At 28.0% G+C, this 14,509-nt stretch overlaps 1 protein-coding gene across 4 annotated transcripts in view; it reads left to right on the forward strand.

Moving 5' to 3' along the window:
• The first annotated feature begins 592 nt into the window (after nt 1-592).
• LOC107444592 (fibropellin-1-like) overlaps nt 593-14,509 on the forward strand; it is a 65,178-nt gene continuing 51,261 nt past the window's right edge. For 3 of the 4 annotated variants that reach the window (XM_071185232.1, XM_071185235.1, XM_071185234.1), the window contains exons 1-4: nt 606-746; nt 4,501-4,542; nt 12,218-12,367; nt 12,578-12,727. In XM_071185232.1, the coding sequence (XP_071041333.1) occupies nt 668-746; nt 4,501-4,542; nt 12,218-12,367; nt 12,578-12,727 (421 nt within the window). In that variant the 5' untranslated portion in view covers nt 606-667. Of the gene's footprint in view, nt 747-4,500; nt 4,543-12,217; nt 12,368-12,577; nt 12,728-14,509 lie in introns of all 4 variants that reach the window. The other variant, XM_071185233.1, reaches the window with a different exon arrangement.

Consider the following 14,509-nt stretch of genomic DNA (forward strand, 5'->3'; position numbering starts at 1 on the left):
GAGTTGAACATTGGTAACCGTAGACCCTAAATTGGGTCAACTATGCAACGATGATCATAAAATCTGTGCTGTGATTCAAAAAATTGCTTCAGCATTTTATTAATAAAAAAAAATTGTTTTTGGTAAAGTCAAACGTACCTCTTTATCAAAATAAATGCGCGTTCAGTTAATGAGAGCTGACTATTTCAATTTAAGACGAAAATTGAAAGTTTGTTTGAACAAATTTTGTACTTTAAAACAGATTTTGTTAAAATTTTATCATACCTTTCAACGGAACTTTTTCCGATATCCCTATAAATATTTAAATTAGATTTGATTAAGTTATTGTCTTGCATAGCCTCTCAAAGCAGAACTAAACAGGATTGATAATTGAAAATTATCAGTCAAAAATGGCTGTTTACCTTGTATCGTGCTACAAACTCGATAAATAATCAGATTATGTAAATAGTATGAAGTAGTTCAAATAGAATCACTTTTTGCTGAATTCAATGATTTGAGCACTTATAGGTGAGTCCTTATACCACTCTCAGAAGAATTTACAGATAAAACTTATCGAAGATAACAAAATAAAAAGTTACCACTCCACAAACTATAAATTTTTTTTTTATCAGTTTCGTTCCAAAAGAAACGCTTTTTAATATCAAAATAATCAGAAGTGACTTTCAAGATGACCAAACTTGTTTTTCCTGTTATACTAATCTGTGTTGTTTATGTTGCAGATTCATTTAGAATTGATTCTAATGAAGGTAACTGAGTTTTAACTTCATATATAATGAGTTTTTTTCGTATGTTGCAGGCTTATTTGAAAATATTACTTTGTAAATATTACAATAATTTTACACTGTACCTCGCTAATTAGAAAAGTTTTCAATGTTCTGATGTTTTTAGGTTCATAACAATCAACTCGAACGTTTTTAGGTAAAAGAAAAATAGGCGAAGGTTAATTAAAAATATTCGAAATCAATCAGTTTGAAATTGCTTAGACATTAAAAATATTCGAAATTAATTAAAAATATTCGAAATCAATCAGTTTGAAACTGCTTAGACATATGACCTCATTATCATTTAGCCATGTTCATTGCTGGGGATTTAAATCAAGATGTACAGTAAATATACTTATTATTTATTATTAATTAATATGAATATGAAAGAATATAGTAACCAGCCTAACGATGTTATGCATAATGGTGGCACTATTGTATGGTAAAAAGGAATAATTATGTTCCGTTGGAAAATTAAATTTATGCTCATAGATGTTCAATGTTTGTATGTTCATGGATGTTCAAAATTTTGATAAGTAGTAATTTGTAGTTATGATGTAATTGTATGATTAAAAGATAAAACTATTAATCATTTCTAAAAATTTTAATCTCGGAAGTGAAGTTAAATTAATTAGTTTTCAATTTAGTCTCTGTGATTAGCCTATATCAGGCAAATAAGTTTAATTTATAATTCCATTTAAAATGAAAGTCCAATTCTAATTGAGTTAATAAAGTTGAAGTTAAGTAATAGTTTTCACAAAGAGTTTTAAAATTTTCTGGCCATCATAAGTAATTATGATTGTTATAATTATTTGAATTTGATAAAATAGTTTTCTTTAATTAAGTCTGTGGTTAAGCGAAATCAGTCAAATGTGTTTTATTTAATTCACTTTTATTAAAAAAGAAATTTTGTTGTTGAATGTGCACCAGGAATTTTATGAAGTTGCATGTCATTAGTAAGTATGATTAGTATTATTGAAATTTGATATAAAAATGCTTCATTGTTTTTAAGAAAAATACTTTTTTTGTGCTCTTTTATTTGTAATCAATATATTTGTTGTACAATATTGATTGATGAACAAAATGACTCACCAGAAACAGTATTTTTTAAAGTGTACTGTAATATTGATTACAAAATGAAACTCGTGATTGTTAACAATTTTGAAATATATTTTTTTGCTGAAAAAAATATTATTAAAAAATATTATAGGCGGATGCTTTTTTGTGAAATATTTAATTTGCAGTTTAATGTGCAATGAAAGTTTAAATCCATTTGAATGATTTTTGGCCATATATAATCATGTTTTTACATTATTTTTATTTGTAAATTTTTTGCGGTTATCAGAAACTGCACGATGGCACTTCAAGTTCATTAGTTCTGTTAACATAACAAAGAGTATTTTTTAAAGTGTTAAAGTAAAATGAAAAAACACAAAAAGCATTTTTTCATAATATTTACTCGCTTTTTTGCAGTTATAACAATCGTAAATAGGAGGATAATCTAATTATTTTACAGAAGAATATATAATACAAACTTCGGGCTAATTTTTACATTGTGTGAAAAAAAAACGTTTTAAACTTTTTTCATTTCCAGTTAAATTTAAGACATTAATATCAAAAATGGGAATTGTGAAGCATTTTTTTCTCATTATTTTTAAAAAAAGGAAAATTTTGAAAAGTTAATTCCTAAATGAGTTTTTGTCGAGTTGTGTAAAATTAATTAAGTTTTTTCTTTTTAAATGAAAACTTTCTTCAAGACAATTCTTCTATCAATTTTTGTTAGAACAATTGAGCTGGTTTTTATTTGTGCGTTTAATTACTATGAAACTAATCTTCAATGATGTTTAAATCAGTAATAGTAGTAGACTAATTAACGTATCACTTCTAGAAAATATTTTTGTACTGTTTATATTTGTTGTTATAAGTATCTCCTTACATTAAAAAATCGGAAGATCCGCTATCACTGTTTTTCAACATAACGTTAGTTTTTGTTTTGCTATCCAAAGACGTAGAAACGGGAAATTATTAAAGTTTCAAAAAATTGTACAGGGATTACGATGGATAAAAAAAATAAACATTTGATAATTAGTTTGAAAATTATTAACTGCTAAACTTGTCAAAAAAAATACCATACGGGCCGCTATAATATCATGTAACCGTAGGAATACAACTACATAGCTGAAATTTGACTTGCTGAAAGGTCCATTTTTGTTTACGAACTTAACCTAAACGTTTTGAAATTTCTTTTTTTTCCAAATGTTATTGAAATTTTAAAAGCTTCCAGAAAAAGAGAAAAATGTTGTAGCGACGATCAAAAGTCCCTTTAACTTTTTCATGAGGAATGTTATAATTTAAATAACATAGAAAATTTGTGAAAAGAACAGTGACCCAAAAATTGAAAACTTGGATTTTATTTTGATCTAATGATCATGCCAGAGCAATAGACTTTTTATTGACCTATCAATTCAAATATTTTTTTATTTTACCATTTGAAAAAGCCGTGTATTTAAAATTCGATTTCTTAGGAGTTATTTAACCGATTTCCTTCAATTTTCTCTTGCCATAAAAAATTACATTCCCTAAAACGAATAAAAAAATTTTGTAATTTTTGATAAAAATTTCTTCAACTATTACTAATAAAATAATAAAAATATTAAATAATTAATAAAAAAATACTTTTGGCATGAAACTATCTTTGACTAAAGAAATGTACAATTGTGTGAAAGGATTTTCTATTTTGCATAAGAAATTATCGAAATATTGCGAGCTAAGCAAAAAGCAAAATTACAAATTTTGACTGCTTTCTTTATCAAACTTTTGAGTCCTTACTTCTCACCTACCCGCTACATTTTGGTTGTCCAAAATCGTAATTAATCGAAAAAAAGGTATAGAAAGTACATTTTTGTGACTGATTTCGTCACTTAAAATATCGTCTGCACTAACTAATGAGTATATTTAAGAGTTAATTTATCAATGATTTATTATTAATAAATTTATTATTAATTAATTTATTAATTTATTAATTAATGAGTACATTTTTTCGCACCATTGATTTCTTGTTCATGAAAAGCTGATCATTGGATCAGATAAAAATTCCAATGTTTCTTGAGAGAGGTTAGGATTCGTCACCAAGCGAAATGAAAGAGGGCGTAGAATTCATGCAATAAACTGAAAAATCTGAATTCTTATGAATTGATCGACAGAGAGCATGAAGATCGGCTCATGTGACGGACAATTAAAAATTTAAGACGTTATCGTAATTAAATGTTTGCTCAAGGTCACAACAGTGTTGAGCAAAAGATGGTTTCGAAATCTTGACATGTTTGTCATGTTCCCTTTATCTAAATTTTAATTCATGTCTGGTTTGTCTAGTAATGAAAATGTGATTTAGTTAGTTCCTTTAAATATCCTTCTCATAATGATAATCGCAATGCTACCTTTGCTACCTTGGTCAAACCAAACTTCATTAAAACCAGACAAAATTCTTTTTTTTTTTTAAAATATGTACGCTTTAATCTAAAATAATTTCACAAATTAGAAGGAAAAAAACGAGCATCGTATCCAGCACGAGCATCATAGATAAAACAATTTAAGACTTAAAATAATGAAAAACAATGGTCACTTAAGTATTTCTTATATGTAAAACATAGATGGTCGTGTAATTTTTTTTTATAAAGATGCTCTTAGAAGTGTGTTTTATCTAAACTAAATCTTTTAATAATAACGAAATTGCTTACAGATTTGACTTTCACAACAGACGGATATTTGACAAAAACGGAAAGTAAGTGTACATGCTTAATAAAAAAATAAACTTTTGCAAACTGTGGGGGGGGGGGGGTGTNGGGGGGGGGGGGGGAGTTGTAATTTAAAAATTAAACATATTTCTGACATACTTACGCAATTATTTAACAAATTCATATTTCCACAGTTTTATTCGTTTTATACACTGTTAGAAATTTCTCGGAAAAAATGGTTAAATAACAATTTTTTGAATGGTTATTTTACCATATTTAATCAAAACAGTCAAATAACCTTAAATGAAATGGTAATCAAACTGTTAAGTTTGAGAAAAATTGTTTCTTAACTGTTTATTCACCTTATACAGTTAAGCAACCAGAATTTTATCGCACCCACTAGAATGACCTAATGAAGCTACTTAGTTCTTTGCAAATGTGTACATATCATAGCCGAGCGGACTTATCTGTCAATCTCATGACCGGCAGAACTGGAGTTCGAGTCCTAGTGTTGACGCTACAATATTTCCTCCGTTCCCTTCAATACGTGAAGAATTTCCAGCGTCCGGTACTCTCCAATGCCCATTGCCTTACAAAAAGGCGAGCTCCTATGTTTAGTTAAACAATTTTCTTTTTGCGTTTCTGAAAAATGCTAGTGGTAAATAGTTAAAAAGCCGTATAGTTTTGTATTCATGGTTTTATAACCATACTTTTTGTAAATGGCTTCAAAATCGTAAAGAAAAAAAATGTTCTCTACCGTAAACTTTACGGTTAATCGGATGGACAGACAGTTGCCAGTTATTTTACCGAAATTTTAGAAGGAAAATTTTAACAGTGTATGAATTGCAATTTAAAATAAAGGCTTTATTTTAATAAAGTTTAAAAATAAGAAGAAAAAACTCCTTTAATTTTTTTGTTTTGTCAGTATGGGTTTTATTTTATTACTTAGTTTTCAAGTACGGAATGATCGTCAAATTTCAAAGTCTAAATAAGGAAAGTTTTTTTTAATATTAGTTTTACGTTAGAAGTTAAAGTTGCGGACGCAACATGCTTGTTTTGTGTTTCTTTTGAAGTAATTTTATGGATATTTTTGCTTTGTAAAAACTATAAAAATTTAGTACTTTCACTACAAAATCATTTCGAGACATATGCAATAAACAAATTGCTTACATACTTCATAGCCACAATAAGATAACGAGTTACGATAAGACCTACATGTAAAAATATCTATTTAATAAGAATAATAATAAATTGATGCTATCGTAAAAGTATTTGCTTAAAAATATATATGTTATCAACTTTTAATTTTGTATAATAAATTTTAACCCTAATTATAATCATTTACGTAAATTCTTTTTATGCAATTGCTTTATCATGTCAATAATTTTATCTGAGCTTTATTTAGAGGAAGATTAAAATCAGAAAAAGCTCAAAAAATTTCTTCATTTCTTTCACTTTAAAAATAAAATGTGTAAGTAGATTCTTTATTGTATTAGAATTATGCATGTTTTCTTTGCAAAGAACAAAAATGAAAACTTTGAAAACTTTCAAATTGTTCAAACAAATATTTATAGATTTCACTACCTTACTAGGTCAAATTTCAACATTATTCAAATGTAAGTATAAATTATTAATAAAATTTGATTTAGAGCTAAATGCATACGTTTAAAATTAGACATTCAACTAACATTAATTTTTACTTAATTAATTAACAATAGTTCTATTTTTGTACATTAAAAAACGCATACTATAAAAGTTTTGTAAGTGTGAGATACTAAATTATTTTACTTATTTTGCAATTTTTTGAATATAATTTTTTTTAAAACCATTAAATATGTTTTTATTTACTAGATGATGACCTCATGAAAAAGTTAAAAAAAATAGAAACGCTTCATTTTTATTAATTTCGGTTTAGAAAAAATCTATAGATGTAGTTTTTTAATTATTGTAGTTTTGCGCATATTCTAATTAATAAAAAAAATTTAAACGTTTAATTTAGTAATTTCTTAGCATATAGTTTTAAAATTATATACAATTAAAAATTGTTTTAGGTTTTACTACTATTTTTTAATAAAAATGAACTGATACTGACATTTATTTAAAATTATATATACTGTTAACATACACTTTTACACAACTATTAAACAATTTTTACATTCTTTTACCATAACTTACTTTACGTTAAACAATGCATTACAAAGCAATTTTGTCATTGCGAGTTTCTTGTTTATTTCGTAAGTCATTAAATTTGTTGTAAGTTACTGGAATATAATCGAATGAAGAAGTTAACATGGCAGTAATGATAAAGGAGAGATGATCGTTATTCAGCTCATAAAACTGTGAAGCTGCTCCACGTCTCACTGCTTATATATTGTTTATTTATACCTCGACCCGCCCTATTCAGGGCACACGAGAGTAGAACAAACATTCTACTGACAAAACATACATAAAACACAAAAAATTACATTAGCAACAAGTATAAATGACATATAAAGAATAAATTAAATTATGAAAATATTTACACTATAAAATACAAAGGCATAGAGAAATGCCTTAAACAAAAAGCATAGAAAATAATTTTAACTTAATAGTAATGAATTTACATGGCAGATAAGTAACTCGAAAACATAAGAAGATTATTTTGACAGCTGTCAAAAGTGTAAGGCTCTCAAGGAGGCTGGATAGCAAGAATTTTGAAGGAAAATATGAAATAAGAAAAAATAAAAATAAAATAAGAGTCATCTACAAAAAGTCTGCAATGAGGAAAAAAATGTTTATAGAGTTTCTCTAGCGATAGGTATATTCAACAAACATATGTGAATAGATTGAGAAGAAACTGAGAAGTTATAGCTAGAAGGTGGTAACAGTTAATACACATTAGAACGTGATCGTAATTCAAGCAGGGTCTGGCGATGCGCAGGGCAAGTGATGTCTGAGGCTTGATGATAAGGATTATGGCTGGTTCCAAAAAAGGTATTGGTGTGCCAGCAATTGATGCAATATTTTTCGTCGGAGTGACATTCATTTGTGTGATGGTCGCCTTCGCAGTTAGAGCAAGTGGCGAATTCTTGAGTGCAAGAGTGGGTGGAATGATCAAGACCTTGACACCATGAGCAGCGTCGAAGAAGAATTCTTTTTTTGATAATGCATCTGTTAAGGCCTATATAGATGTGTTTTGTCCTCAGGAGTTGTTGAGCAAGCTTTTGCGATACATTGACAATGAGATGTTTTTTGTCAACATGTTTTTTGTGAGGTATTGACTTTATATAACCATCACTGCTTATATATAACCATTCATAGGGTGGGTCACATTCACACGTCACATAACAGAGGACAAGCAGATCGAGAAACATCTATGCCTCTAGTGAGATTCGTATCCACGTCTAGCTTCTCCGATACGTAGCAGGGGCCAGCAAGGTCCCTCTGAATGACAAGAAAAGCTCCAAAGGTTTTTGAGCCGACGCATGGGCCATCTTTCAGTCATCATAGCGTCTCTAAACTTGTTTAACAACAAATATTTCGCCATCTTTAAAGTGACTGTTTAAAGTGGCATCTTTAAGTAACCGATATCTATTTAAATTATGCTCCTATGTAAAAATAATAAATTATATTTATTTTTTAATGAATTCGTCGCAAGTAAATATTTTCCTTCTTTAATAAGTAAACCTTTTTCAAAACAAGTATCTAAGTATGTAAAGAAGAAAAGCAGACGGGGTTTGAGTCACTTTTCATTTGCTATTTACATGAGTGGGGAGAGACAAGGAGAAAGGTGTTTGTTGGGAGCGGAGAGGAATGGGGTTGCTTACGGGGTAGGGACGGAGGGACCCTCTGTAAGGAAGCAGGTTGTTTTCCTAGCAATACTTCCACACCTGGATGGAGATAGCCGCTGCCTCCGAAACAGGTTTACATGGGGGCCTATGAGAGCTGGTCTTCTATCGACCACGTGACTGCCTAGAACCTAATACAGACAAAATCGTTGTAGTACGTATGTTTCAACGCATGAAAAAAATACGTTTAGGGAACACGGGTTATTATTAAGTAGTAAAATAAACAAGTATTGCAAACTCTCTCTATATATTGCAATACTATTAAGAAAAAGTATTGCAAACTTCCAGCATTGTAGGTGCATTGAACTAAGAAAAACGTATAATATGTTTACTTGATAACCGTGGTGAATGTTTAATAGTTTTTTTTTATTATCTTTAAATGGTAAAAGATTAAAAAAATGAGCAGGGAACTTAAATACCGATAGTCGAATGAAATTTTTTATGAATTCCCCAATAGACAAATTTAAACGAGAAGCTTAGTTTTATATGTATTTAATTAAATAAATGAATAAACAAATTAAATAGATAAATGAATATATAATTAAGTAAATGAATAAACATATTAAATAGATAAATGAATATATAATTGCATAAATGAATAAACAAATGAAACAAATAATAAATAAATAAACAAATGAAAAAGATAAACAAACAAATGAAAAAATAAATTATTTAAAAACCTAACTTTCAAACACTACGTAAGTACCACCAAAGTTTGACTCGTTATAGAGCACTAAATATGAAAAATTCTATACTACTACGCAGATATTACTGTTCGTGACAGTAGCATACTAACTGAATAAACCAGATTTCCACGATCAGCTGTCGCCATTTTGAATAGCACGAGGTTAAATTCTTCAAGACTCTAGTATTTTCTAACCAACGTCGCTCATTTTAGGCTTATTGCATTGAGCTTTGAGAATACTAATTGAAAATTGCATGATTCATTGCTCAATTTGCCTGATTAATTTCTAACAGTTTGGAATCAGCCTAGAGCTCATTATACTCAGACTCATTAAAAGTCTATAGCAAAAAAAGAAAATTGAAAAAAAAAAGCAAATTCTGTCTGCTGGGTGATGCTTTACTCATTTCCTTATTATCCTGAACATATATAGAATGGTTTTAATTAGCTTTAAATAGAAACGAGATTTGAAAACACTGAGCACTTTTGTACCTAGCCTAATGAGCTGTAAATTTTTGAATTATAAATGTATAAATTATAAATTAAACATTTGTATTAGCATTTGCAATAATTTATTGATTTTTCAACTAGCCTACAACATATATATACGATCATGTAATGAAAATATATATTTTGCGAATAATTCTTTTTCCAAAAGCCCTACAGTAAAAGTTATAAAATCATAAAAGGATTTATTTTTAATTGAATCTTCATGCATCTCAAATTATGAACAAATTTGCAAACTAAAGAAGTTTATCTATGCTTCAATCATACGTCATACTTTGGAAATATCTCCTAGAACGGTTTTCTTTTATTTATCACATGTTTTTTGACAAGTTAAGAATCCTGCAATATAGAATTCTGGTACAGATTAAATATTGAAACTTATCTTACAAGAAAAATAATACATCCAATAGGCCAATTCTTTATAAAGTAAGTTAAAACCTTACTTAATCTCACTTGTATTTTGAACGTAAGCATTGTTGATGGTCGACTTTATTATTTCCTTTTCTTTCAAATCAACCAACCACCTTGATATTCGTTAAAAAATTGTGTTACATGCTGAAAAAAAAATAGTTTCAGTGGTAGCTAATATTAGACTTAAAGTAAGAAACACTGAAGTGACAGATTAATTTTAATACACAGTTTAAAGTACAGTTTGTGCTAATTTTGTTGCCAAAAAAATAAAATTCATCGTTATCATTTATATTTAATAAGCTATGGTAAAATGGACATTTTTTTCTTATTGTAAACAGAATATAATATTTACTGGTAGAGCGAAGCAAAATATTTTTTCGAAGCAATTTTTGTACAATAATAACAAGTTTTTTTATTTATTTTTTATTTTACATCATAGCAATAGAAATGCCGGCAGTAATACCTAATAACATTAAAAGATACATGTGCATATACAAGTTAAAATGAAATATATCTTAAGCATAAATTTGAATTATCTATGCCTTGAAAATATGAAAAAAATATTTCACTGTTCAACTGAAAGATAGTAGCAGGATTGGTTTTATTTTATAACATTGAAATTTGCTTCTGAAAAGCATAGCTAATTTTTAATCTGGTTCATATGTTATATTAAAATAATGAAAACATACGATCAGAATACTTTAACGGGAGTGTTTATAGTTTGTTCCCCATGAAGGCAGATAACAAAAAAATATAACGGTTCTAAAATGATGATAAAAGTTGATTTCTTTTTAAATATTATAAAAGTAGTTAACACTGCAGAAAAAGAAGAGAATTTTATTGAATTAATAAAAAATAAAATTTAAATAAATGACACAAAAACATTGACTTTTAAACATCGTGTAAGTACCTCTACAAATGAGCAGATATTTGTGAACAAAAAAAAAGTAAAAGTTATAAGTTACAATTGTAGGTTTTGCTTGTTAGATTTAACAGTGAAACGAAAATGTCTTATTTAATAGTACTAAAAATAACATCACCAACTATGGGCGCAATTCTATTTTAGAAAAACACGTTAGTAGTAGACCGCGTTGTATAAAGTGACGTCATCAGAGAACGACAAGTAATGCTTTTTTCAACCGGGTGGATGGCTTCCACATTGTATATACATGTTCAGATTTAATATTTCTTAATATATACCTCATTAATTATTTTGCGTAGAGTTTTTGTAAGAATTCAAAGGGGTTGGCTATAGTTGATTTGAGCACGCTGCAATCAATAAACAGAAGTTAATAAATTTTGTAATTGAAATTTGATAAATCTGAAGAAAAAAAATAGCATCAAATTTTCCAACAATAAGTGCCTCGGAGACTAATGGAGTAATATTGAAATGAATATTATAAAATTTCTTCTTTCATTATATTAAAATTTAACTAATATTTATTTGTAGAGATTCTAGGATATAGAGATGAAAGGGGGAAATGAACATTGTTCAGGTCAAAAAATTAGTTGCTCAAATAAGCCGGGCAAAAATATTTGCTGATCTTGTATTTAGGGATATAAAGCAGATATAGATTCGAAACTATGCAAAGATAATTTACAATATAATCTAGTAAGAAAAAAGTTTGTGCCAGCGTCTAAGCGTCTCTGTCTTCAAAATCAAAAACTAATACAGATTTTCAAATTCCGACATTGGTCGCAGGGAGCATTTTTATTTCCCAAGTGAAAAATTTGTTCATAATTCCTAATTTGTTTAGGAGAGATGGCTTAAAAATGATTTTTTCTTAAATGTTTAGTATTAACTATTGTCATAAAGTAATCTTTAGAGGATTCTGTTTCTTTCGCACATTTATAATATAATAGAAATGAATAAATTAAGCTTTTGCTCTCAATAGTAGATATTTTTCAAGTATATAAATATATAATCTCGACGGAGATATTAGCAATAATCAGAAAGGACTTTATTTCGCAGGAACATTTTTTGTCCTCTTTTCTTATTCTGTTTTTTACTGTCCAAATTCTACAGAAAGTGAGTTTCTCATTTTAAATATATGTTTAGATATAATCTTTCTTAATATTTATTTTTTTTTTTTTTGCCTACATTTTTTTGTAAAAAATCAAGGAGGCTGCTTTATTTGAATTGAGCACCCTGTAATTTATTGTCAAAAGGTGATAACATTTGATTTAAATAAAAAACATCAAAAATAAGACCACAGATGCAAATATTCTATAATTGTAATGAATATTAATGGAATTACTTCTTCATAATAATATTTAAATATTATTTATTTGTAGAGATTCTAGGATGTGAAGATGTAGGGGGAAATCAAGACTGCTCCCATAAAAAAAGAATTTGCACAAATAAGCCGGATAAGAAATCGGAGTATGTTTGCGGTCCTTGTATTGAAGGATATAGAGAAGATACAGACACGACACTATGCATAGGTAATATACATAATAATGTATAAAGGTAAGAGTTTCAGCTGTAGTCAGTGCCTCTCTGTCTTATAAATTCAAAACCAAATGTGATTTTCTAATTTCGACATTGGCCGCAAGGAGCATTTTCATTACCCAATTCAAAAAATTTGTTCAAAATTCCTAATTTGTTTAGGAGAGATGTCTTCATAATAATATTTAAATATTATTTATTTTTAGAGATTTTTGGATGTAGAGATGAAGGGGGAGATGAAGACTGCTCCGATAAAAAAAGAATTTGCACAAATAAGCCGGATAAGAAATCGGAGTATGTTTGTGGTCCTTGTATTGAGGGATATAGAGAAGATACAGACACGAAACTATGCATAGGTAATATACATAATAATGTATAAAGGTAAGAGTTTCAGCTGTAGTCAGTGCCTCTCTGTCTTATAAATTCAAAACCATATGTGATTTTCTAATTTCGACATCTAAATTCAATTCTTTCTAATAATCATAATCATAAATCAATTCTTTCTAATAATAAATTAAAAACGGAAAATAGTGTTTTTGTACAACATGTGCCAAAAAGTGTTGGAATAAATTTGAAACTTGTAACAACTATTTTGATTATTACGTAGCTTAAATATTTTTGAATGTAAAGGCATTTAAAATTTTTTTTTTGTCAAACGTTTTTTTGTGATAACTTTAAAATATTTAATATAATTATTCATTAGGCAACTATTATTCGTCTAAATAAAATTAATCATGTAACTGTCATTTAAAACGCGTTAGAATCACATAATATCTAATAGCTCATATAAATAATATCTGAAATAGCTACAAATAAAATTACATTAATGAAATTATTAAAAGCAAATTAATTAATCTACACCAATGTTTACCAGTAAAAAAAAGGAAGTGTAATTTATCATGAACTTTTACTCATCTAAACAGAACTGACGCATGTGTGTGTTATTTTACAACACGTAAGAGTCAACTGATATCTAATACCTCCTCTAAAAAAATTAGGAACTTCTTCTTTTACACAAAAAAGTTTCAAGGCTTTTATTTTAATATAAACTCGTAAAATGTATCAGGATACCAAGGAAAAAGATTAAAAAAATTAAATAAATGCATAAAGGATCAATCTTTGTTAATAATAGGCATCTATTTCCTTGGTATACTTCGAGGAATTGTTAAACTTAAAATATAGCTCTGAACTAATGCTGAAACTCCGCAAATAATAAGAGAAAATTAAATTATATGTTGAGCCGATTTACAGAAATTGGTTTCTTTTAATTAAGCATTTCTGCCCATTTATAACTACCTTCTTCGGTTTTAAAGTATTATTTTTTCAGTGAACATTAAATAATGTTGGCAATTGATGGCAATAGACAACATTAAAAACATTTGAAGTAATAGTTTGGATCTTTGACATTTTTGTAGTTGGATTATAAAAAATGATTCGCAAGTGCCGTGATATGTATGTAGGGACCTGCGTTAGCTTGAAAGAACTTAATTTTAAAGGGGACAGGGAGTAATTCTCTTTTTGGGGGAAGGGTAGTTGTAAACTTAGTAATAAAAAATACAAAAAAAAATACTAACTGAAAGGTTATTTAGGGAGTCGTCTTATTTAAAAATTATGAATTTTCTTCGTAATAATTTTTTTAAATTTCTTAAATTTTTTCGAAGATATTCATGAATGCAAACCCACTGACTGTACTGGAAAGAATACGGATTGAAGCCGTATTCTTACGGATTATACGAATACGGATTATTAGAATACGGATTAGAATACGGGATTATTGCCTTTCGCGGAAGCGAAAGGCAATAAATATACTTGTGAGTGCAAAGTAGGTTTGTAGATGATGCTAAAAAAGTACGTAGTAGATGAAGTTTGTAGTAGATGAAGCTAAAAAAGGACAAAGAGATGCGACGTGCGTTGGTAAGAAATACTTCTGATTAATACGAGTTATTCCTTTCCAAAATTTTTAAAAAATATCAATGAATTATAAGAATTAAATATTGAATGAGGATAATAAGATTTGAATAAACATGTGAAAAATTAGAAAAGAAACAAGAGAAATTATCTTTTGTCATGCAAAAGATCTTAGATATTATTGTCGTTCTAATACACTTTTAAAGTAATATATATTATATATATATATA

The sequence above is a fragment of the Parasteatoda tepidariorum genome, chromosome 9 (genome assembly GCF_043381705.1).
Source record: "Parasteatoda tepidariorum isolate YZ-2023 chromosome 9, CAS_Ptep_4.0, whole genome shotgun sequence".
NCBI lineage: Eukaryota > Metazoa > Arthropoda > Arachnida > Araneae > Theridiidae > Parasteatoda > Parasteatoda tepidariorum.